General features: G+C 37.2%; 1 protein-coding gene across 3 annotated transcripts in view; it reads left to right on the top strand.

Annotated features, from left to right (window-relative positions):
* The window catches only part of CCDC186 (coiled-coil domain containing 186), a 54806-nt gene that overhangs the window by 6397 nt on the left and 21224 nt on the right, over window positions 1-27185 (top strand). For all 3 annotated transcript variants that reach the window (XM_054503841.2, XM_054503839.2, XM_054503840.2), the window contains 5 exons: window positions 4999-5691; window positions 10648-10774; window positions 17108-17236; window positions 23357-23569; window positions 24527-24646. In XM_054503841.2, the coding sequence (XP_054359816.1) occupies window positions 5060-5691; window positions 10648-10774; window positions 17108-17236; window positions 23357-23569; window positions 24527-24646 (1221 nt within the window). In that variant the 5' untranslated portion in view covers window positions 4999-5059. The remainder of the gene's footprint in view (window positions 1-4998; window positions 5692-10647; window positions 10775-17107; window positions 17237-23356; window positions 23570-24526; window positions 24647-27185) is intronic.

Below are 27185 nucleotides of genomic sequence, written 5' to 3'. Positions count from 1 at the left end.
AGAAATGTGAGTTCTTTCATTAAAAAATAAGTTCCAGGGTGGGTAATGGTTGACTTTAAGGCAAGTAAAAAATTGTTTCTTGACCAGTTGCCTACAGCTGATGAGCTCCAGTAAGAGCGAAACCAGTTCTCACCCACTGAAATGATTTCGAAGTGTGAATTGGTCCTGTAGTACTGTGTCAGAAACAGAAACAACTCTAAGGGAGAAAAAGTATTTGAGTTAAAAGGAATTTTGTGACTGTACTGTATTAAATACAGTATTTCTTCTAATGAGTAAGAGTTGCTAAAAGGTATTGTAATCTATAATTATAATTACTATATATATATATATATATATATATATGAGTGTAAATTTGCTTTGTACAAGCATTTCTTTTTTTTAGAGACCGAGTCTCACTCTTGCTCATGCTGGAGTGCAGTGGTGCCATCATAGCTCATTGCAGCTTTGAACTCCTGGACTCAAGTGATCCTCCCACCTCAGCTTTCTGAGTAGCTGGGACTACAGGTGCATGCCACCATGCCCAGCTAACTTTAACAATTTTTTTTTTTTACGGAGATTAGGTCTTGTTATGTTGCCCAGGCTGGTCTCAAACTCCTGGGCTCAATCAGTCCTTCCACATCAGCCTTCCAAAGTGTTGGGATTACACACTGTACCCCCAGTGTACCAGCACTTCTAAAATTAAAATAATCTTGCCAACTAATGTCTTGTTTTACATCCTTCCCCTTTAGTCTACTACTTGCCATTCTATCCTTAGTAGCCTCGATGATGGCTCCCCTTTTACCCCATACCTCTCTCCCCCAAAAAAACTTGGACAGCAACCAAATTGACCTGCATCAGTATTGTCAACTGGAGGCCTACATGAGGACTCAGCGTACTGTTTTTCTTCTGGTTAATTGTGGACATAATCAAGTTCATTGCTTTTTCTCCCCATCTGCTACCACTCTTGTGCAGCTATTTATGGTGATGGCTTTGTTAAGTATATACACATAGACCATTGTTAACCCCCTCCTTTTCCTTTGGCTGCCAAACAGTATTCATTTGAGCATCATCAGAAGGTGTGCAAGCACTTTGGGAGGCCGAGGCGGGTGGATCACGAGGTCCAGAGATTGAGACCATCCTGGCCAACATGGTGAAACCCCGTCTGTACTAAAAATACAAAAATTAGCTGGGCATGGTGGCTCGTGCCTGTAATCCCAGCTACTTGGGAGGCTGAGGCAGGAGAATAGCTTGAACCAGGGAGTCGGAGGTTGCAGTGAGCCGAGATCATGCCACTGCACTCCAGCCTGGCAACAGAGCAAGACTCCAGCTAAAAAAAAAAAAAAAAAAAACCAGCTTGCAAGCTAAGTAGTTATCACATGCCAATTTACATGATTTTTCTAAAAGTCGTGAGCATATTGCTGACAGAAGTTACAGAAAGTACTTGCCTTTTGAGGTTAATCTGAGTCTTCCTTAATTTACAGGAGAAGGATATGTAAAACATTCTAAGCTTAGGTAACTGAATAAACAGCTTTTTAAATCTAGATGTATATCCAGCAGGATGAGACGTTTTTGTTGTTCTATACTGTCTTCCACATTGTCATCTTACAACCTGTTTTCCATCCACTGAATGCTGTTTGCTCCCTAGATCACTGTGTAAACCCAGTTGACCCCACCGTCATTTGTATAACCACTGAAGAGCATTTGCAAAAATGTGTGTAAATGTAGTAGAGAATGTTTGTTAGATTTATTATTACTGTCATATTGCATGAGACTTAAGAGTTTGATTCAGTTCAGAGTGAGGTTCCGTCTTCGTGCAAGTACAAAGATCGTTTAAAAGGCTAAATGGTGCCTCTTCAAAAAGGCCACAAGAAAGGCTCCATGTGCTTGATGAGTGTAAATGCAGTGTTTTTTAATTTACCCTGAGAGACTATTTTTGTACTGGTGATGAGAGAAAATTTGGAGGAAGATGTGACATTAGAATTGGTCCTTTAAACATAGACTTTAGATAGACCTAAGGGAAGAACATTCTAGTTGAGAACAAAGCCATTGAAATGTTAATACGCAAGTTGGGGGAATCTTTGAGTTAGACTGGTTGGGCTAGTAAAGTATAATGAAGTGCTAGGATTTCAGGAATGTGTTGAGAGATAAGAATGGAAAAGTAGTACAACTGGTTTACTGAGGAATCTTAAATCTGGGGTATAAACATGAAATGGTTTTATTTTTTCCTTACTGGGTCTCCAGTCATACAGTGTAAAACACTCCTAACCTCTGTACTTTCCTCTGAAGTGCAGTCCTTTAAGAATCTCTTGGTCCGATGTAACTTTGCCGCCACTTTTGGTTACTACAAAAAACTTACTCCAGAAATTAAGACAGGTTCTAGCCATTTAAAAAAAAAAATGAAGTCACAAACTCATTGTTTTCTCTGAAGAAAAGTCGAAGCTGTTCCCAGCTGCTTGGCATGAAGAGGTGTAATTTGACTCAAAGATGTACTCCCTCTCCTTACTTTTTTTTTTTTTTTTTTTTTTTTTGAGACGAAGTGTCTCACTCTGTTGCCCAGGCTGGAGTGCAATGGCACAATCTCAGCCCACTGCAACCTCCGCCTCCTGGGTTCAAGCGATTCTCCTGTCTCAGCCTCCCGAGTAGCTGGGATTACAGGCACCCACCATAATGCCCGGCTAATTTTTTTTTGAGACAAAGTCTTGCTCCGTCGCCCAGGCTGGAGTGCAGTGGTGCAATCTTGGCTCACTGCAGCCTCTGCCTTCTGGGTTCAAGCAGTTCTCTGCCTCAGCTCCCTGAGTAGCCGGGATTTCAGGCGGCTGCCACCACGCCCAGCTAATTTTGTATTTTTAGTAGAGACAGGGTTTCACCGTCTTGGCCAGGCTGGTCTTGAACTCCTGACCTCGTGATCTGCCCCCCTTGGCCTCCCAAAGTGCTGGGATTACAGGCGTGAGCCACCACGCCCAGCCCTCAAGTTATATCTTAAAGTGAGTTACTTTGGGTGAGGTAACGTAGATGACAGCGCCTCTGTTTGAGAATTATTTTATTTTGTCCTAGATTTTGGAATACAGAGTACTTACGAGGTCTTTTATTTACTCCATTTCTTTGTATTGTCTAAACCAAGCCTTTAATACTAGTGTGTGCTTTGGCTTGGTTATAAAATATCTGCAGCAAAATAATGATAATTTGGTTGTTTGGAAACATATTTATACGGAGAGGTAGAGTATTTAGGCCAATGGCTGTTTAGTTGATGCCCCAGAGGGCAGTCTAGAAATTAGCATATTTAGCAAACAAGCTGGTCTGCTTTTCCTTTCTTACACTTATTCCTCCCATTTTCGACATTCCTAGAATAATGTTTCTCAAATACTAGTGTTGCCATTTCTGTGCTTACAGGCTTTAATTGAACAAATATTTGAGAACCCACTATGTGCTAGAAACTCTGCACTATAAGTCTACAAGTCACTGTGATTTACTATGATTTGTTGTTAACAAAATTCACTCCTGCTTAGCCTTCTATGGAGTCTACCTGACAGTCTTCTCTCTCTCTTTTCATCATCCTCTGATAACCACCTTTATCCCAGCCTGATGTAACCATGCATGTTTTGTTATTTAAAAATGTAGCATATCTCTCCATTAGTTTTCCATTAGTTTATATCTCATGTATAAACTAGAGCTATTTTCCATTAGTATATCTCTCATCTGGAATTATTGCTCTGTTATTTCTGTCAAAACTATGATCTGTCCACTTTTTAATCTAACCTCACATGGTTTCAGTAACTCATTACCTTGTACATGCTTTGTTGATACCTGACAAAAGAAGTCAACAATTTTTTTTAATCAAGATTGTGGAAATATTTTATGATTATGTGTTGTGGGATAATATTTGAAGATGACTACTTGTCATAAAATGGCTAGAATAGTAACCTCCATAAACAATATAAAAATGTATTCTATGCCGGGTGCGGTTGCTCACCCCTGTAATCCCAGCACTTTGGGAGGCCAAGGCAGGTGGATCACCTGAGGTCAGGAGTTTGAGACCAGTCTGGCCGTGGAACCCTGTCTCTTCCTAAAAATGCAAAAAATTAGCCAGGCATAGTGATGGGCACCTGTAATCTCAGCTACTTGGGAGGCCGAGACAGGAGAATTGCTGGAACCTGGGAGGCAGAGGTTGCAGTGAGCCAAGATCTCACCATTGCACTCCAGCCTGGGCAACAGCAGTGAGACTATCTCAAAAAAAAAAAAAATATATATTATATATATATATATATATATATATTCTAACTTGGTCAAATTAATTTATTAAAGTTGCTTTTATTGACCTAGGCAGTGCATATGGGCTCCATTTTATTTGTACTGGACATTGTTTTTTTCCTCATGAGAATGTTTGAAAATCACCATGGTACTTTCTGGATTCCTGCCTGGATGAAAAACTAATTTCTACCAGGGATTCTTTACACCCTAACTTCATTATGGTTCAAATGTAGATCTCTGGGCTATAGATAGTTGTGTCTTGTTATTTAGGTTTCCTTCTTAGTGAATTTTTATCTTCTTTAATGTACGTTGTTTTGTTATCTTGGTTTGTGATTTCTAGTGCTTTTATTGGTGTATTATTTCTCCAGTATTTTCTTACAGATTTATGAGGTAGTCTTTTTTTTCTTTACAGAGCTGAAAGAATTCTAAGCATTCTTTGGCACTCATCTAGTTGCTAGCGTTACTCCTTACCTAACATCTTATGGGGATGATTGGAGAATGCCAGACTACAACTGAAATTAATTAATGAAGTTGTTTGACTGAAATGAAGGAGGAAAGACAGTGAGACTTTGCAGTGGCCCTACTGTTTGTAGCTAGCCAGCTTGGGTTAGCTGTCCTAGTCCTTTTTCTTTTTTCTCAAGGACAGGCTTTTAAAGGAATTGTTAGTGATAAAATTTGTGGTGTTAGTTATTCCACATCACAGAGTATGTGCAAGTTTGTATGGGGTTTTGGTTTAAAGTGGTTTTTAATTTTGATGTTTCAATTTCTTAGATGTAAAACGAAGATCAGGAGCAGATTTGAAGAATTACAAAGTGAATTGGTGCCAGTCAGCATGTCAGAGACAGACCACATAGCCTCTACTTCCTCTGATAAAAATGTTGGGAAAACACCTGAATTAAAGGAAGACTCATGCAACTTGTTTTCTGGCAATGAAAGCAGCAAATTAGAAAATGAGTCCAAACTATTGTCATTAAACACTGATAAAACTTTATGTCAACCTAATGAGCATAATAATCAAATTGAAGCCCAGGAAAATTATATTCCAGATCATGGTGGAGGTGAGGATTCTTGTGCCAAAACAGACATAGGCTCAGAAAATTCTGAACAAATAGCTAATTTTCCTAGTGGAAATTTTGCTAAACAAATTTCAAAAACAAATGAAACAGAACAGAAAGTAACACAAATATTGGTGGAATTAAGGTCATCTACATTTCCAGAATCAGCTAATGAAAAGACTTATTCCGAAAGCCCCTATGATACAGACTGCACCAAGAAATTTATTTCAAAAATAAAGAGCGTTTCAGCATCAGAGGATTTGTTGGAAGAAATAGAATCTGAGCTCTTATCTACGGAGTTTGCAGAACATCGAGTACCAAATGGAATGAATAAGGGAGAACATGCATTAGTTCTGTTTGAAAAGTGTGTGCAAGATAAATATTTGCAGCAGGAACATATCATAAAAAAGTAAGTTTTTTATACTTTTAGGTTAATTTTTTTCCCCCACGGGCACAGGGATTCGAGATAGAATTCTTTAAAGGAAAATATCATTTTGTTCATTTTTACTTCCACATTAGAATCATGCACATAGTAGTTGAACAATAAATGTATAGTTACTGAATGTGTGCGCAAATGTCGAGTTTTTCAAATATCTAAGTTTAATATGTTAAATAGTGTAAATGTATTAACATGCTAGAAATTTTTATAGACAACTCAAATTTTTCACTTTTGAAAGAATGCAGAAGTATAATATTGTCAAAACTAAGAGAAACTCAAAAGGAAATAACAAGTCATAAAATTCCAAAACTTTTTCTTAAAATCTCCATTCTAAATTCATTGGTTTAAAACATTAAAATTTAGAGAACAGAATAATTGATTATTGTTCAGTAAATAATAATATAGTTTTGGATATGTGAAGTTCTGTTTTCATGATAGTTTAAAATTTACTATCTTAACCATTTTTATATGTACATTTCAGTAGTGTTATTATATATTCACACTGTTGGACAACCAATCTGCAGAACTTTTTCACTTTGCAAATCTGAAACACTGTATTCGTTAAACAACACTATTTCCACTTGCCCTCAGTCCCTGGCAACCACCATTCTACTTTCTGTTGCTGAGTTTGACTACTCATGATACCTCGTATAGGTGAAATCATATACTTTTCATTTCATGGCTGGCTTATTTCATTTAGCCTAATGTCCTCATTTATCCGTGTTGTAACATGTCAGAATTTCATTTATTTTTAAGGCTGAATAATATTCCATTGTATGTATATACCACATTTTGTTTACTCATTAATGGACATCTGGGTTCCTTCTGCTTTTTGGCTGTTGTTAATAATGCTACTGTGAACTTGGGTTTGCAAGTATCTCTTCAAGACTCCAAGGCCCTTCTTAATATTACCCCCAAACAAATGCCTGCTATTGCTATTCATATCCTTACTGTAATACTATATTATGTGAATAAACTGTATGCTTTTGTACTTGAACCATCAGTGCTGCTGCTATTCTTGCATTTTGTAGAGTAACTTTCTCATTTTCCTGTAGCCTGTACCTATTCTTTTAGATCTTCCTCTTGAGATTATCTCTGATGCCTCTTCCCACTTTACTTAGATCTAGACTCTTAGCACTTTCATACTTCCCTTATAAATTATAAGATGTTATACATTTAATGATAGCAGTAAACATGTATATGCTGATAATTAGGTGCCTGGTATATTACATATATTAGTTCATGGATTCTTCACAAGAACTCTCTGTGACATATGCTGTTATCCCCATTGTACAGATGAATTACCTGAAGCACAGAGAGATAAAAAGTAACTTGTTCAAGGCCACATGCTAACAAATGCGAAGTTAAAATCTGAGCTTTGTTAGTGGACCTTTAGAGCTTTTTCAAATACGGTTATTAGAAATGAACCAGTTACAAGTTGTTAAATTTACCTAAAAATATTAGGAATTGAGTAGAAAATTGGTTTCTCTTTTTTGCTCCATCCTGTCAGAACAGTGACAAAACGGGTGAGTAGAATAATAATAATTCTGATGTCTGGTATTTGGAAGATACCCATTGGCATTTGCCAGCTCTGTTGTCTTGGCCAAGTCAACCTCTTTGAGTGAAAGATTTTTCACCTTAGAGTGACAATACTTACCTGATGGAACTGTTTGTGGACATTAGGACATTACACAAATGTCAGATGTTATTTTAAATCAAGGTTAATCTTTGCTTATACACATAATGTTTTTAATTCCAAATAAAATACTTTGTGAGTCAGGTTAACTCTAAAACAACTAGATTTTTTTCTTAACTTTTTCCTTCATCTAATTTTCTATGAAGAAAACTTCCTTTTACTTTCTTTGAAATTTTAATGAATGCATCTATTTCCAAATATCTTTGTTTATACATTCCCTCATTTTTTCCCCAGCTTTGTTGAAATATAACTGATAAAATTGTATATATTTAAAGAGTACACTGTGATGATTTGATATACATTGTGAAATGATTACCACAATCAAGTTAGTTAACACATCACAGTTACCTTTGTGTGTGTGTGTGTGTGTGTGTGTGGTGAGAACATTTAAGATCTACTGTCTAAACAAATTTCAAGTGTACAATATGATATTATTAACTGTTATCATCATGGAGTATATTAGGCACCTAGAACTTACTCATTTTATAACTGAAAAGTCTGTAGGCTTTGACCAACATCTCCCCTTTTCCCTCACCCCCTGTGCCCTGGCAAGCACCATTCTCTTTATTTCTGTTCTTTGATTTTTGAATACATCAATATTACTGTCTAAGGTTCCAACCAAATTTTTTTTTTTTTTGAGGTGGAGTTGTGCTCTGTCACACAGGCTGGAGTGCAGTGGCGCGACCTCAGCTCACTGCAACCTCTGCCTCCTGGATTCAAGCAATTCTCCTACTTCAGGCTCCCAAGTAGCTGGGACTACAGGTGCCTACCACTACACCCGGCTAATTTTTGTATTTTTAATAGAGACAGGGTTTCGCCATGTTGGCCAGGCTGGTCTTGAACTCCTGACCTCAAGCGATCTACCCGCCTCAGCCTCCCAAAGTTCTGGGATTACAGGCGTGAGCCACTGCGCCTGGCCCAAAAATTCTTTATTTTATTTTATTTTTTTGAGATAGGGTCTTGCTCTCTTGCCCAAGCTGGAGTGTAGTGGGCGTGATCTCAGCTCACTGCAGCCTCAACCTCCTGGGCTCAAGTTGTCCTCCCACCTCAGCATCCCAAGTAGCTTGGACAACAGGTGTGCACCACTATGCTCAGCTAATACTTTTGTGTTTTTTTTTGTTGCAGAGATGGGGTTTCACGACATTGCCCAGGCTAGTCTGGAACTCCAGAGCTCAGGCTATCCACCCACACTGGCCTCCCAAAGTGCCAGGATTACAGGCATGCGCCACTGTGCCTAGCCCAAAATTCTTTTTTTTTTTTTTTTTTTTTTGAGACAGAGTGTCTCTGTCACCAAGCTGGAGTGCAGTGGCAGATCTCAGTTCACTGCCACTTCCGCTTCCCAGGTTCAAGCGATTCTCCTGCCTCAGCCTCCTGAGTAGCTGGGACTACAGGCACGCGCTACCACACCCAGCTAATTTTTGTATTTTTAGTAGAGACGGGGTTTCACCATGTTCGCCAGGGTGGTCTTGGTCTCTTGACCTCATGATCCACCCGCCTCCGCCTCCCAAAGTGCTGGGACCAAAATTCTTAATTAAGAACAGTTGTCTGTATATAGAATATGCATTTGGCACATAAGTAACAAATTGAGTGTTTACTGCTTTTCACTTCCCCCTCCCTTTATTGTTCACTTGTGAACTACAGCCAGGACTCTTGTGTCTCAAGTAGTTTTCTGTAGCACATTGAGTATGCCTCACATAAATGATCTAAGTTAAACCACTGTGTCATAAAAGGCTTGAATAAACATGCATATATTTGCCTTTTTTCCAAACATTTGTATGACTGTTTCCTCACTGATTCCTAGGCTCAGCTGTCACCTTCTCAGAGAGGCCTATCTGGGCTTCTTATCTAAAATAGCAGCTCAAGTCACTCTCTGGCTTTTCGCTCTCATTTATTTTTCTTAATAGGATTTAATTACCAGCTGACATTTTATTATATATCTAGGGTCTATTTTTATTCTATCCCCTAGAATGTAAGTTCCACGAGGGCAGGGACTATTTGCTGACATATTTCCCACATAAAATAGATGCTGAGTAAGTACTGGTTGAGTTAATGAGTGATCTTCGAAGTAGGAGGTGGAAAGGCCTGGGGCTTTGGAATTATACCTGGATCCAAAACAAAACTGAAAGTTCAACTGCTTACTAGCTGTGTGACCTGGAACAAGTCTTAGGCTTCAGTTTTGTTTTGCTGTTAATATTTTTATTTTATTTTTAGAGACAAGGGTCTTAGTCTGTTGCCCAGGCAGGAGTGCAGTGGAGCTCACTGCAGCCTGGAACTCCTGGGATCAAGTGCTTTTCCTGGGACTCCTGGCATGAGCCATCATGCCTAACTAGTTTTTTTTTTTTTTTTATTCGTAAAATAGAAGTGATGGTAATGATAATAATTTCATAGACTTATTTTGAATACTAAATGAAATAATACACTTTTTTAAATTAAAAAAGCTAAATTTAGTCAATAGCAAGTGTGCAATAAATGTTAGGTTACAGCTATTGCTATTAGTCCTAGAGTACTTGCTGTTAGCTTTCTTAGGCATCTTACATTTCTAAGCACTTTGCAGGCAGTTTTTGAGATTTTATTTGTTTTTCTAGGGGAATTCAAGATGATATTTCTGCTTAGATTTTATTTTGCTGTTTTACATTAACTGTACATTATAACTATTAGAATATCATTAAAATATTTTAAAAATCTGAAGCAAGACTTTTCAACTTTAGCAGTATTGCCATGTGGGGCCAGATTCTTTGTTGTTGTTGGAGTTGTCTTGTGCATTGTAGGATGTTTAGCAGCATCCCTGGCCTCCATCCACTAGATGCCAGTAGCAGCCCCTACCCCTGTCATGACAACCAAAAATGTCTTCAGACAAACACCTGGAAGGGCAAAATTGCCCGTGGCTGAGAACCACTTATTTGAAGAGTGCCAGTGCTGACAGGATTGGTACATAATTGAGATACTCGAAGGTATAAATTTGGAAGGGTGTGCTTTTCATTCATATGATTATATTTTGATTTGAAATATTCATATTTCTAGGGAAAAGTTAATAGCCTAATTGGCCAGAGAATCTTTTGCAAAGTATTATGTTTCACTATAAAATGATTATTTAGCAATGTTAATTTATTAACATTATAATGAATAATTATAGATATCTGTACCCTGATCTGTAAAGAAATTATGTTCCACATATTATTTTATCTCCATTTTAAATTATGTTTTACATATACTGCCCTTTTTATATTTAGGTTAATTAAAGAAAATAAGAAGCATCAGGAGCTCTTCGTAGACATTTGTTCAGAAAAAGACAATTTAAGAGAAGAACTAAAGAAAAGAACAGAAACTGAGAAGCAGCATATGAACACAATTAAACAGGTAAAAAAGACAAAAATCTTCAAAGACTATACTTCAATTAATAAAATGAATACATTCCTGGCAGCCGATTGTGGCAGCTCATGCCTTTAATCGTAGCACTTTGGGAGGCCAAGGTGGGCAGATTACTTGAGCCCAGGAGTTTGAGACCAGCCTGGGCAACATGGTGAAACCCTGTCTCTACAAAAAAAAAAAAAAATAGAAAATTAGCTGCATATGGTAGCATGCGCCTGTAATCTCAGCTACTCAGGAGGCTGAGGTGGGTGGATCACTGGAGCCGGGGAGATTGAGGCAGCAGTGAGCTGAGATCGTGCCACTGTACTCCAGCCTGGGTGAGAGAGTGAGACCTTGTCTCAAAAAAAAAAAAAAAAAAAAAAAATTCTGAGAACTTGCATGTAGGTTGAAGTTCTATAAGGTAGATCATATTTTAAATGCAGAGAATTGCATGGCATTTAAACCATTCTTTTACAAAGTAGGACTCATAGCCTGATGTATTTCCTTTATGTAAGTTTATTCTTATACATGTGACTGCTGTACTACATATAGTAGAACATATTCTGTTATGTTCGAAATAAGCAAAAAGACGATTTGAGTTGACAGTCAACTAGACTGTTTTTGCCAACAGGGAGGAAGCAATAGAAATATGAAAGTTTATGTCTGGCATTAGGATGTTTTTAAGTTTATATTTTGGTATGGTTCCATTCTCAGTATTTTTAAAAACTATATTGTGAAGGCTGGCTGTCATACTTTAGATTGTATCTGGCTTTCTGGCTTTCCTAGCCTGTCCTTTTCCTTCTTTTTTTTAATTTATTTTTTATTTTTTCTTTGAGACAGAGTTTTGCTCTTGTCACCCAGGGTGGAAATCAGTGGCACAATCTCGGCTCACTGCAATCTTTGCCTCCTGGGTTCAAGTGATTCCTCTGCCTCAGCCTCCAGAGTACCTGGGATTATAGGCGGCCACCAACCACAGCCAGCCAATTTTTGTATTTTTATTAGAGACAGGGTTTCACCATGCTGGCTAGGCTGGTCTTGAACTCCTGACCTCAGGTGATCCACTTGCCTTGGCCTGGCCCTCCAGTGCTGGTATTACAGGCATGAACCACTGCCCCCAGCCTCTTTCTAGTTTTTAAATGAACTCCTCTGATGCATGAATCAACAAAGTGAGTATTCAGACTAACAGCAAAGCTGAGTTGCTCTTTATTTTTGAGGTGCTTTTTCTTCTATGAATAGGGTTAGAAGCATTCTAGCCTTAAAAGTATTTTGTCTCATCTTTCACAGAAAGTTATATAATGAAAATAACAGTAAACAATTGGTAAAACAATTTTTCACTTGATGCATGATTGGAAGGTGACTGTATTTGTAAAATTGTATGTATTTAATCCTGATTTTTATGTGCTCTAGGGTCCCCACATATAAACCAGAGTTAGAATGGTAAAGTGTGAGGGAGTCTTAACAGGCTGAATCCATATTTTGGTAGTCAGGTCACTCAATGACCAGAAACTTCAGACCGAACAGGTACAGTGGAACCAGACCCCTTCCTTTCATGAGCTTATTAGTGGGCTTTTGTTGTTGTTGTTTTTGAAGAGAAAAGCTTTTCCTTCTTAATTTTATCTCTAGATCTGCACTATCTAATATGGCATCCACCAGCTGCATATAGCTATTGAGCACTTCAAAGGTAGCTAGTCTAAATTGAGAGGTGCTATAAGTGTAAAATACACATGTAACTTAGAAAAGTTAGTATAAAAATAAAACAGCTCATTTTTTCCATGTGGATTGATAATATTGGAATGATAATATTTTGGATATATTGGGTTTAATAAACTCACTTGTTTTTACTTTTTATTTTTTATTTTATTTTATCTTTGAGATGGGGTTTCGCTCTTGTTGCCCAGGCTGGGGTGCAATGGCGCGATCTCGGCTCATAGCAACCACTACCTCCCAGGTTCAAGTGATTCTCCTGCCTCAGCCTCCTGAGAAGCTGGGATTACAGGGGCCCGCCACCAAGCTGGCTAGTTTTTGTATTTTTGGTAGAGACGGGGTTTCACCATGTTAGCCAGGCCAGTCTTGAACTCCTGACCTCAGGTAATCTGCTCATCTTGGCCTTTCAAAGTGCTGGGATTACAGGCGTGAGCCACTGCGCCCAGCTTCTTTTTACTTTTTAAAGTGTGACTACTAGAAAGTTTAAATTCCACATGTGGCTTGTACTTCTATTGCTCAGTGTTGCTCTAGATAATTTTGTAATAAGGAAAATTAGTATATGTGTACTATAAGATTTAGGTCTTTTTCAACAGGTTTATTGAGATATAATTAACTTTCCACACAGTTCACTTATTTTAAGTGTACAATTCAGTGGCTTTTACTTGTGTAACCTTCACCACAATTTTAGAACATGTCATCACCCCAAAAAGAAATGCAACACACATTAGTAGTCACTTCTCATTTCCCTCCAACAGTACTCCTTCAACCCTGCCCTAGGGAACAAGTAATCTTTCGGTCTCTACATATTTGCCTGTTCTGGATGTTTCATATAAATGGAATTATATAATAGGTACCCCTTTTTATCTAGCTTCTTTTATTTCACATAGTGTTTTAAAGGTTTCATTCAAGTTGTAGCATGTATCAGTAATTCATTGTTTTTAATGATTGAATAGTAGTTCATTATATAGATATTTGATGTTATAATATTTTGTTTACCCCTTCATCAGTTGATGGACATGGGAAAATGGGTTGTTTCTGCCATTTGACTATTAGGAGTAATGCCTCTGTGAACATTCACGTACTAGTTTTTATGTGTACATATGCTTTCATTTCTCTCGGGTGTATACCTAGGAATTAATAGAATGAGTTGAGAAGTGTTCCTTTTTAGGGGAAGAGCAAAAATTTGTGAAGAATTGGTATTCTTCTTTAATTGTTTTAAAGAATTTTACCTGTGTAGCCACCTGGGACTGAATTTTTCTTTGTGGGTAGGTTTTTGTTGTTGTTGTTCTTTTTTATTATTCTAATTCAGTCTCTACTTGTTATAGGGTCTATTCAGATCTTCTGTTTCTTCTTGAGACAGTTTTGGTAGTTTGTGTCTTTCTAGGAATTGTTCATTTTGTCTCTAAGTTAAATTGTTCATAGTATTTATTCAATTATTTTTATTTCTATAAGGTCAGTAGTAATGTCCCTCTTTCGTTTTGATTCTAGTAATTTCAGTCATCTTTCTTTTTTCTTCAGTCATTCCAGCTAAAGGTTTGTCAGTTTTCTTCATCTTTTCAGAGAACCAATTTTTGGTTTTGTTTGTTGTCTCTGTTTTTCTTTTTCTTTTTTTTCTTTTTTTTTTTTTTGAGATAAGGTCTGGCTCTATCACCCAGGCTGGAGTGCGGTGTTGCAATCTCGGTTCACTGCAACCTCTACCTGTGAGGCTCAAGTGATCCTCCCACCTCAGCCTCCCAAGTAGCTGCTACTACAGGCGTGCATCACCACATCCAACTAATTTTTGTATTTTTTTGTGGAGACAGGTTTTCACTGTGTTTCCCAGGCTGGTCTCGAACTTGTGAGCTCAAGCGATCCACCTGCCTCAGCCTCCCAAAGTGCTGAGATTACAGGCATGAGCCACTTCACCTGGCCTTGTCTCTGTTTTTCTATTCTTTATTTCATTAATTTCCATTCTAGTTTTTATTATTTTCTTCCTCCTCTTGGTGTTTGGTTTAGTTTGCTGTTTTTCCAGTGTCTTAAGATGCAAGTTTAGGTTATTAATTTGATACCCTTTCTTCTTTTTTTTTTTTTGAGACAGCATTTCGCTCTTGTCACCCAGACCGGAGTGTAGTGGCGTGATCTCGGCTCACTGCAACTTCCACCTCCTGAGTTCAAGCGATTCTCCTGCCTCAGCCTCCCAAGTAGCTGGGATTACAGGCGCCCGCCACCATGCCCAGCTAATTTTTGTATTTTTGATAGAGACGGGGTTTTACAATGTTGGCCAGGCTGGTCTCGAACTCCTGACCTCAGGTGATCTTCCTGTCTCTGCCTCCCAAAGTGCTGAGATTACAGGCTTGAGCCACCGCGCCTGGCCCCCTTTCTTCTTTTTTAATATAGGTATTTGTAGTTATAAATTTTCCTCTAAGCATTCCTTTAGATGTGTCTCCTAAGTTGTGGTATATTATGTTTTCATTTTCATTAGTCATCTAGTACTTTCTAATTTCCCTTGCAATTTCTTCTGTGTTTCTTTAGGAGTATGTGGTTTAATTTTCACAAATTTGTGAATTTCCCATATTTCTTTCTGTTACTGAGGTCTCATTTTATTCCATTATGGTTGGAGAATATGCTTCATATGATTTTAATCTTTTAAATTTATGGAAGTTTGTTTGTAACCTAGCATATCCTCTGTCATGGAATATTCCATGTGCACTTGATGAAAATGTATACACTGCTGTTCCTGGGTGGAGTGTTGTATAGATGTATTAGATTCCATTGTTTTGTAGTTTTTAAGTCTCCTATTTCTGTGTTAATCATCTGCCTAATTCTATTTATTATTGAAAGTAGGGTAGTGAAGTCTCCAACTATTGTTGACTTATTTTCTCTTTTATTTCTATTAGTTTTTGCCTCATGTATTTTGATGCTACATTCTTAGATGCATATACATTTATCTGTTAGATCTTTCTGATGGCTTGATCTGTTTTATTTTTGTGAGCTATTCTTTATCTCTGGTAACATTCTTAATTTTAGTCTGTTTTTTATGTAAATATAGCCACTCTTCCTTATGATTGCTGTTTGCATTATGTATTTTTTTCCACTCTTTTCAGTTTACTTGCATTTTGAACCTAAAATGCCTTCTATAGACAACATATAGTTGAATCTTGTTTCTTTAATTAAGTCTGTTAATTTCTGCCTTTTGATACGATTATTAAATCCACTTTCATTTAATATTATTGACGGTGGGATTTATGTCTGCCATATCTTCCGTTTTCCATGTTTCATGTCTTTTTTCTTTCCCTATGCCTCCTTCACTGCCTTCTTTTGCATTAAGTGAATGTTGTCTAATATAACATTTAAATTTCTTTCATATTTTCACTATACAGTACAGAGTTCCCCCTTATCTGAGGGGAATTTATTCCAAGATCCTAAGTAGATGCATGAAATTGTCAATAGCACTGAATTCGATTGCCATTAATCAGAATGTGTTTCTGTTTATGTCTGCCCCTGACAAATGAATGCCCTTTTCATCCTTTTTTTTTTTTTTTTTTTCAGAGACAGGGTCTCATCACTCTGGCTGGCGTACCATGGTGGGATCACAGCTCACTGTAGCCGCAAACTCCTCAGCTCTAGCAATCTTCCTGCCTCAGCCTCCTGAGTAGATGGGACTATAGGCATGCACCACCGTGCCCAGCTAATTTTTAAAATTTTTTGTAGAGATTGGGTCTTGCTGTGTTGACCGTGCTGGTCTTGAACTCCTGACTTCAGGCAATTCCCCCTCCTCAGCTTTCCAAAGTGCTGGGATTACAGGCATAAGCCACTACCTGGCTCCTTTCCTGTCTTAACAAAGTACTTATACAGTGTGGCCATAACTTTTGAAGTTTGAGGTGTGACAGCAAAACTAGCATGAATTTCTTTTTTCTTCTTCACAGTTTCATGGATAGAAGATTCATTCTTACTGTAGATCTTAGCAACCTCAGTATATGATTTTTTTCTTTCAAGTCACCGTTTCACTTAAAATAAGCACTTTAAAGCCTCTCTTTGGCACATGTGAATTGCCAGCATCACTATTCTTATACTCTGGGGCCACTAATAAGTAAACTTACTTATTAATTAAGGGCTAAGTGTTGCTGCACACAAGCACTGTCGTCCTGCCATAGTCTGGTAACTGAGATGGCTACTAAGTGACTAACTGGCAGGTAGTGTGTACAATGCAGACATGCTGGACAAAGGGATGCTCACAGTCTCAGTGAGACATAGTGAGACAACACAAGATTTCATCACACTACTCAGAATGGCATGCAATTGAAAACTTGTGAATTATTTCTGGAAGTTTTTATTTAATATTTTTGAACTGTGGTTGACTGAAGGTTGCTGAAACCATAGAAAGTGAAGCCACAGATAAGGCGGGACTCTACTGTATTTCTTTGCATTATTCCTTGGTGGATGTTCTAGGGGTTGCCAGATATCTTAACTTAATGGAATCTCCAGATTTTTACTAAATGCCAGTGAGATATAGAAACATTGCTAAAAGTTTTTATTTCTATAGCTGAAGTATATTCATTGTATTCTTTATGTTTATTTACTTTGTTTATATTTATTTGCAGTGTTGGTGGTGTATTTGGTATAGCTATAAAAATAATTTGGAAATAATTTTCTTTACAGTTAGAGTCAAGAATAGAAGAACTTAATAAAGAAGTTAATGCTTCCAGAGATAAACTAGTAGCTCAAGACGTTACAGCTAAAAATGCAATTCAGCAGTTACACAAAGAGATGGCCCAACGGATGGAACAGGTATTTCTCACATCGTTGTCATTATTAACTTGATATTCTGGTGACTCGTTTGTTAAAATAAGCTAACACTGTTAGACTGTTTTGGACCTCACTATTGTATTAATACTAGGTGATTCTTTTATATAAAAATAAGCCATTAGGCCAGACATGATGACTCACACCTGTAATCCCAGCACTTTCAGAGGCTGAGGCAGGCAGATTGCCTGAGGTCAGGAGTTTGAGACCAGCCTGGCTAACATGGTGAAACCCCATCTCTACTAAAAATACAAAAAGTTTAGCCAGGCGTGGTGGTGCATCCCTGTAGTCCCAGCTACTTGGGAGGCTGAGGCAGGAGAATCACTTGAACCCGGGAGGCGGAGGTTGCAGTGAGCCGAGATTGCACTGCTGCACTCCAGCCTGGGTGACAAAGCAAGACTGTGTCTAAAAAAAATAGTAAGTCATTAAAAATTCTAAAGCAATATATAAATACATACAGATGAATAAATTAAGAAAGTGTGTGGAATAAAAATTTTTTTTTAATCTGTACATATTCTTCCCCTGCCTACAATCCTTTTATATCCCATTCCTTGTTCCATAGCTAATTATTGGTATTTTGGTTATGTATCTTACTACATATACATGTACAAGTCACACATGTTTATTTGTACATCGTCATATACTTTTTTCCCCCATTTGATTGGAATAATACTATACATCTTTTTTGTAACCTTTTTTCCCGTACTTAATATACCTTGGTAATCTTTTTGAGTTGGTGTATATGATCTCAGAAGAGGTAATTTTAAGCAGTGCTTTTTTATTACTTGCCTGAACTCGTTATGGATGATGTCTTTGTCATCTTCATTTCTGTACCCACAAAACCTAGCACAGTATCTGACTAACAATTAGTCTTCACAATGAATTGAATCTGAAAGGGTTAACTCACACCTTCATTATTTGAATGTGATGGATCCCACCCTTTCTACCCCAAAGCTGCTACTGTAGATGGCATTCTGGAAGGACTTTAGGAAACAGATTATCCTCAGCCTTTATTTGGATGATTCTTTAGAACACGCTGACTCCTTGCATTAGAAATGTTAGGTTTAACTCTCCTGCTATCAGTTTTGATCCCTTTTGTACTAATTGAAGGGAAATACAGAGCCTAAGAGCTTAAGAAGTAACCGGTTTTAGCAGGTCCAAACATAGCCAGCCAGTCATTAGAATCAACTGGTGAGCCAACCTGCCTGCCTGCCTGCCTTCCTTCCTGCCTTCCTGCCTTCCTGCCTTCCTGCCTTCCTGCCTTCCTCCCTTCCTCCCTTTCCTTTCTTTCCTTCCTTTCTTTCCTTCCTTCCTTTCCTTCCTTCCTTTCTTTCCTTACTTTCTTTCCTCCCTCCTTCCCTCCTTTCCTTCCTTCCCTCCCTTCCCTTTCCTTCCCTTCCCTTCGCTTCCCTTTCCTTCCTTCCTTCCTTCCTTCCTTCTTTCCTTCCTTCCTAAAACTCTTTGAAGCTTAATGTTTAAAATAAAATAGCAGTTGGTGTACATGGTAGCAGTTCAAACATTTGAAAAAGTCTTCTTCCAAACGTTTTACCCCCTTCCTAAAGGTAACCACTGATGCCAGTTTCCTGTGTGTCCTTCCAAAAATGTTTGTTGCATAGATTCTTGTATTTTTTTCTTTTTTCCTCCTCTGGCTTTTAAAAAACAAATGGCAATGTACTACACTCACTGCTATGTATGTTTTCTCCTTAATGATGAAGAGTGTAGATGATGCTAATAATAGTAGCTGATGTACTGACTTTTAGCTGTGTGCAAAGCCATGTTCAAAATACTTTACAAGTGTTAACTTGTTTGATCTTCACAACAGCCCTAAGAAGTGGATATTATTAAAGTAGATTTTGGAAGACTGATCTATTTAATTATTAATAGATCTGCCTCATTCCTTTTTTTCCCCTAACTTTTCCTCCCAACTTTTTGAGAATTTTCAAGCATATAGAAAAGATGAAAGATTAGTAAAATGAACACTTGTTTATCTTTCACCTATTGTCACTAAGCCTAGTAAGTTTTGTTTAAAAATAGGTTCCCATATGTGTTTACCCATGTTCATGTGCACACGCACATTCACCTGCTTTTTAATTTCCAGGTTGAGGTTTCATCATTTCATAGACCAGATAGGTAGAATGAATTTGAACCCTACTTACAAGAGAGTGTAGCTGTATTATAAATTTTCAGGGACTTGATAACATTTTCCCCACCCACATCTCCCATGGCCTGATATTAATAAGTATCACAGGGCAGTGAAGGTTTTAGCCCTAGTATACCATTCTGGATTTCTACTTTGTCTTACATCTTTTAGCCCTGGAAATTTCCCATACTTTCTTGTGAGCTCAACTATATATTAAAAGATGTTTGTTATTTTTCATCTAAAATTTTTGGTGTATTGAATGAGGAGGGTTTATCTGCCATACTTGTAGAAGCTACACTTCATATACTTTGTGTTAATTTTATCTATTGAGTCCTATTGATTATCTTATTCATGTTTTACTTATCTTTATCCAAGTCACTGATAATCATCTTACTTACAGTGGGTAAATCCAAAGACCTTAATTGGCCTGTTTTCCTTTATCTGTGCCATAAATGGACCTTCTATAATAGCTTAAATACCAGTTATTGTATTGTCTTGTTTAATACTCCCAATGATGCTGTGAGGTAGGTGCTGCCATTAGCAGGATGGGGCAGGATCCAGGAGTGTGAACTTTTAACAAGCACCCCAGGTTATTCCTTTGCAGTTGATCTATGGATGACCCCATGAGTAACAGAGCCGTTATCTGGTGCACCATTCCCTGCTATAGTGAAGACTCTCATAATATTTTCCGTTTATTTTTTTTTTTAGACAGGGTCTGTTGCCCAGGCTGGAGTGCAATGGTGCAATCATGGCTAACTGCAGCCTCAACCTCCTGGGCTCAGGAGACCTCCTGCCTTAGCCCTCCCAAATAGCTGGGACTACAGGTGCACACCGCCATGCCCAGCTAATTTTGTTTTTTTGTAGATATGGGATTTTGCCATGTTGTCCAGGCTGGTCTCACACTCCTGGGCTCAGGCGATCTGCTCACCTCAGTCTCCCAAAGTGCTGGGATTACAGGCATGACCCATTGCACCCAGCCAAGACCCTCATAGTATTTCACCTTATCTATTACAACTGTCTTTTTTCAATTATTTTCTACCTCCCATCTCTCAACTTCAGTGAAGCTCCCATGCTGCTACCAGTTATCTTACTAAAACACACATTTTATAGTTGTTGTTTTTTTTTATAGTTTTTTTTTAATTATTATTATTATACTTTAGGTTTTATGGTACATGTGTGCAATGTGCAGGTTGGTTACATATGTATACATGTGCCATGCTGGTGCGCTGCACCCACTAACTCGTCATCTAGCATTAGGTATATCTCCCAATGCTATCCCTCCCCCCTCCCCCAACCCCACAACAGTCCCCAAAGCGTGATGTTCCCCTTTTTGTGTCCATGTGTCCTCATTGTTCAATTCCCACCTATGAGTGAGAATATGCGGTGTTTGGTTTTTTGTTCTCGCGATAGTTTACTGAGAATGATGATTTCCAGTTTCATCCATGTCCCTACAAAGGACATGAACTCATCATTTCTTATGGCTGCATAGTATTCCATGGTGTATATGTGCCACATTTTCTTAATCCAGTCTATCATTGTTGGACATTTGGGTTGGTTCCAAGTCTTTGCTATTGTGAATAATGCCGCAATAAACATACGTGTGCATGTGTCTTTATAGCAGCATGATTTATAGTCCTTTGGGTATATACCCAGTAATGGGATGGCTGGGTCAAATGGAATTTCTAGTTCTAGATCCCTGAGGAATCGCCACACTGACTTCCACAAGGGTTGAACTAGTTTACAGTCCCACCAACAGTGTAAAAGTGTTCCTGTTTCTCCACATCCTCTCCAGCACCTGTTGTTTCCTGACTTTTTAATGATTGCCATTCTAACTGGTGTGAGACGGTATCTCATTGTGGTTTTGATTTGCATTTCTCTGATGGCCAGTGATGGTGAGCATTTTTTCATGTGTTTTTTGGCTGCATAAATGTCTTCTTTTGAGAAGTGTCTGTTCATGTCCTTTGCCCACTTTTTAATGGGGTTGTTTGAAAAACACACATTTTAATAAGAGCTTCTGATTTATAAATTCTTCTTTGGCTTTACGTTGACTATGGAATAAAACCTCAACTTACTACCATAACGGAAGTTCTTCTTCCTTTGAGGATCTAATCTATACGTCTTTTTGTTTTTATAACTACTTCCTTCCCACTCCAGCCAACACACCAAATTTAAGCCCAATAAAATAACTTGGTATCTCCTAAATGTGTCATGTTGTTTTATACTTTTAGGTGTTTGCACATGATATTCACTCTATTTTTAATTCCTTTCCTTGATTCACTGCTTACATTCTATTGAATTCTGCTTAGCCTTTAATACCTAGCTCAAGTATAGCATCTTTTACCCTTCCTGCCAACTCCTCCCAGGGAATGTAAGTATTTTCATGTTTTGAAGGACTTTGTACATTCATTTACTATAATTTTTCTTATTATATTATAATGTTTGTTTATATGCCTTTCTCACTAGATGGTGAGCTCTTTCAGAGGCCACAACTGCTACTTTGTTTCCAATAACTGATACATTATCTGAATATTAAATTATTATGAAACCAGACTTCTCTTAAAGTTGACATTGAGCTATTGACTTTTTCTAAGTACAGATATTCAGTTGTCTAAAAATCTAATTCTGTTGGCCAAGTCCAGCATAATTTTCTCAGTCCTTGTCTACAAGCACATTGTTACAACCTCAGGGGCCTATCATATCCCTAATGCAATGTCTTTCTTAATTTGAAAATTAGTATGACTATTTCAATGGAAACAAATCCCAATTGGGAGATTTTTTAAATTACTTATATGTGTATGTATAGCATTCTCAGTGTTGACTAGATGTGCTTATCAGCAGTGCTAGAATTTTATGAAACATTTTTGTCAGCCATTTTTCATCAAAGCATAGAAGCTTTCCCTACATTCTGCTAACTTTATTTTAATAGTTACCTTCTTCAATTCAGTTGCATTATCAGTGTTTATTTACCACTAAAAGATATTGAAAATTCCTAAAGTTTGAAGTTCTATCTTTTATAAATTAAATGTGTGCTTCACCATATTTGCAAACCATGAGTTACTTCAAAGAAGGACTATTTGTAGAAGTTTTCATTCTGTGAAATTTCAGAATATGGAGTACCAGTTCATACTAATAGAAAATTTTTAAATGAGTATATAGTTTTCATACTTAATCCAGTTAGGTATTTCTTATTAAGTGTAAAATGCTTCAGAAAGCTTTACATAAATAGGAAATTAAATGGTCATTTGTTAGCATATGGCTACTTAATTTTCGAAAGGGAATTAAGATTTTAGAAATTGTCAGCTATACAGTCAGGGTCCTGGCAGAAAACAGATGGCACACTTAAACCGGTGATGAAGATAATTTAATAAAAAGACTCTTCGTCAAGGTGTGGACAGGATGTAGGGAGCCCAAAAAGGGAAGATGCAGAATTTCAGGGCTGCTGGACAAGGAGCAGGTATTACACCCTAGAGGGTAGTTGTATAGAGAGAGCACCTGACAAGGGGAGTGGCCATCAGCCAACCTGTGGGAACTCTGGAGGAGCCAGATCTCATTCTGCCTACATTCCCAAGCTTCTGCCTACTGCCTTCTGTTGGCTGAACCCAACTGGAAGTTTGAGGGCAAGAGAGCTTATTGATAGGGTTCATGATGTCGTGTTCCTGGGATACCAGTTGGGATTAAAAAAAAGTGGGAAAGGGGATCTGGAGGAGTACATGGAAAATAGCAACCATATTAGCCAAAGTAAAAGGAACAGGAAAGGGTAAAGGCAAATGCTAGGGATATTGTACCATTTTTCTATAATTTTAAATTTTTTCTTTCATTTTAAAATTTCATGGCACGAGTCCTGGGAATGTTGTGCAAAAACCAAACAATGCATTGGTAATATAAGAGACAAATACCATGTATTTCAATACATTTCCATTTGAAAAATTATTTTTCATTAATGCTAAGTAATATTTTTTTTGAAGGCCAACAAGAAATGTGAAGAGGCACGCCAAGAAAAAGAAGCAATGGTAATGAAGTATGTAAGAGGTGAGAAGGAATCTTTAGACCTTCGAAAGGAAAAAGAGACACTTGAGAAAAAACTTAGAGATGCAAATAAGGAACTTGAGAAAAACACTAACAAAATTAAGCAGCTTTCTCAGGAGAAAGGACGGTTGCACCAGCTGTATGAAACTAAGGTATAACTTGTGCCATTTGAAATATGTTGACCTTATTTGAAATTTGCTCTCTTTGCTTTTCCATATTTAATCAAATAAGCATAATTTAACATGGTTAACACTTAAACGTAAAGTTGTTTTTATTAGTTTACCTTCTAAAATCATGAATGTTTTAGTAATTCAGGTGTTTTATTGTCTGCAGAGAAGAGGTTTGCTAGGGAAAAGATAAAGTGTTGGCACATGTTGTTTATTAGATAACTTTTTCTTGAGCTTTCTAAAAACTTTCTTTTAAAATCTGTATGTTGGAGAAATTTGCGTCTCAAGGGAAGATTATATTTTGGTAAAATATGTATATAATAGTGTAAAATGAATAGTTTTAGTTTTATATTAGTTTTATATCAAATGAAGTATAATTTGATATAATCTTAATGTAACACTTATAACCATAGAAGAGGATTTATGTTTTTCTTACAGAAAAACATGTCTTTCTTAGATACTATCTAAAGAGATTTAGTTACTGAGCCAGCTATTCAGAACCCTTCCTGTTAACTAGCAGCCTCTCAATGGTCAGATTTCCAGGGCATTATCATTTTTCAATGATAAATTTTTTTTTTAATTCATTAGCTTTTAGTTTAGGAATATTGTCATTGTTCTCAGGAATTCTGACAAAACCAATTTAGTTCATATTTCACCTTAATGCCAGCCAGTTAAGAATCATAAAGGTATGTTGTGTTGACAATACATCCAATTGGTTAAAATGTAAATGTAAATCATCTTTGTGTCTATTCATTGGATTTAGGATTTTACTACCCTCTTATCATTTGGACTTTAAATAAGTTTTATAGTCTGTGGGCTATAGTGTGCCAGCCCTTGATTATAGTGTTACTGGACTGATTACTTTGTGGGGGATATAAAAGATAAACACATAATTAATTGATTCTGTAAATGAAAATATATGACTTAGTGATATTATTTTAGGAAGGTGAAACGACTAGACTCATCAGAGAAATAGACAAGTTAAAGGAAGACATTAACTCTCACGTCATCAAAGTAAAGTGGGCACAAAACAAATTAAAAGCTGAAATGGATTCACACAAGGTACGTACTGTAATACAATGGAATAATGATTAGAATGAGTTTTTTTTTTTTTTTTTTTTTGAGATGGAGTCTCGCTCTTTCGGATTAGAATGAGTTTTAAGAGCAAATGTAATAACAGTTAATGAGGCATGAAGCTTAGTTTAGTGACCCCTGCAAGTTAGTTTGGACCTGAATATTTGGTGATTATGAAAAAGAAATGTCCTCACATTATTTACATATTAAATGGGGTGGGATGTTAAATTTTACTATTCATAGTTTACAACACCCAAATTTGCCTTGTTCTTTAAGCATTTTTTGATAGGCAAAATTTAAATAACACTGAGAAATTGGAAGGGGGAGAATGTGTAAGTTTCCAAATTTGAATGTAAACTCTAGAAATTTTTAAAAATCAATGATGCTAAGATTTTATACTCAAAAAATATACATTCTTATTTAAATATAAAGATTTTAAGAATAAGTTGCCTTAACTTTTTTATAAATATGACTCCATTGGTATTGTGCCTAGTGAATATAATTTTATTAAAAAGCTAATATAAGTAAAGGCTGATACCTGATGCTGTAATTTTAAGCACTAACTGAGCTGATATTGGAGGTAATAAAAATCTGAAGATGATAGAATGTGAAGTAAAAGAACAACTCTGAATTGTGACTTAAGACGTGTAAGTTTATGGAAATGTCAGTTTCCAGGTTTTCACAAACAAGCTTAATGATATTGGTTAAAATCATAATCGTGGATTACCTCATTAAATAGTTCTAAATCAGTAGAACTGTTAATAACCTTTGGTTATATTGTATTCTCTGATATAGCATTATCAGAGAAAACTGTAGGAGGAATAGTCTCTGTTGACAGTGGTCAAAGGTAGATAAGAGAATAGTGGGTTTCCCTCAAGTCTGAAGCTGACCTACTAATCAGCACGTGTGTGAGGGAACTGCCAAGGCAGAGAAAGAACTTTCAGAAAGGAGGAGGATGACAGTCCCTGGAGCTCAACACGGCTAAGCCATCTAAATTTTCCCTTTACTTTGAGTTACAGAATGAGGAATTGAAATTCCAAATTCATAAAAACAGTAATGATTCTCAACTACCTGAGTTGCTTCAAGATCAGAACATAATACTTGGTCATATCTGATATCTGTGGTACTTTCCTCATCTTCATCTAGAGTGCTAAGAGACAGGATCCTGAAACCTGTTAGAATACTAGCACTTAGGAACAAAAGAACTGTTACAGATCTGTGTAAGAGATTCTTAATGGCAGCTTTGAGCTCAGATGAAACCAGATACTTTGTAAATAGGTTAGAGAAGTGGTTTAAGGCTGACTTCTGTAAGGTTACATGGTACAGATTGCTAGAAAATGAACAAGCATATTGACTTGGTATGTAGAAATTCACTAGTTCTTTTTAACTAAAGGCATTTATTAACCAGCAAGCTTTGTGCATAACACTGTATTAGATAACTTGGAGGCTATAAAGGCCTTAGGAGACACAGTCGTTACTTTCAAAGAGTGTCCAAGATGGGCTCCTGGTTACTTGTTTTATGTATTTACCTATTGGATGTTGGAAGGAGTCCCTGGATCAAAGGATACAAGATTTAATAATCATGTGGTTAGTATAGTCTACCTCTTGAGATGTGGGCAAGAGACATGAGACACTTAGTAAATTTTTCTTGAGGCACCCTTTCTAGTCTCTGGTTCCTGCCCACCAAGTCTTAGGTACTAATAATACTGCAGTCCTATAGCTTACTGGATCCATTGTGATTAGTAGCTTCTGGTTAGACCCCCAGTGCATATTACCAGAACTTAAAAGTAGTTGGACTGGCTACCCAGATCATCAGACTACCCAAGAGGAACAGTTTGTTTCCTTCCCTAAACTCCTTTGGGATTTAGCTGAAAATGTGTTTTAAACACCTAGCCTCTAAAAACAGAAACCTTTTATTTTGAGTACAGTAAATAAAGATGAGTTTCCCCCAGTGTACCTCATCTACTTGTTTACCTACCTGGTTGCTACTTATTCACCTACCTGATATCAGGATGAGATAATCTCACTGAATGTATATACAGCTAGCAATAGATGTGGCTGTGGTTCTTTGGCTGCCATGGTTTGGCTATGCTGGGTGCTTGCCAGACATAACTGCTTCAGAGAAAGCTAGAAGAATATTCTTGGACCCAGCAGCTAGACCAGCAGGAGGCTGTAGATGGTAATATAGTACAGGCCTAATGTGTGACAAGGGCTTGGTGTATTTTATGATATGTTCTGTACACTAGGTCACCCGAAGTAAGACTGTTGCTTAATAAGCTCTTCTCCCGAGGCTGTTGTGTTGTCGGTGATAGTGTCATTCTTAAATGGTTTGTTTACTCAGAAGGCCCACTCATTAGAAGCCAGAGCGGGCTTCTTATTTGCTTTGCCATTTTATCTCACTTATAAAACTATATGCTATGTTCTATAACTGTAGTGTTCTATAACTGTATTCTATTGACTATATTGTATTATGGAATAACAAGGTCCAGATTTACCCTTCTACCTTAAAAAACAAAAGACAAAATAT

This window comes from Pongo pygmaeus, chromosome 8, assembly GCF_028885625.2.
Source record: "Pongo pygmaeus isolate AG05252 chromosome 8, NHGRI_mPonPyg2-v2.0_pri, whole genome shotgun sequence".
NCBI classification, from domain to species: domain Eukaryota; kingdom Metazoa; phylum Chordata; class Mammalia; order Primates; family Hominidae; genus Pongo; species Pongo pygmaeus.
Note: the sequence above shows the minus strand (reverse complement) of the source record. Positions and strands in the feature narration are given on the sequence as shown.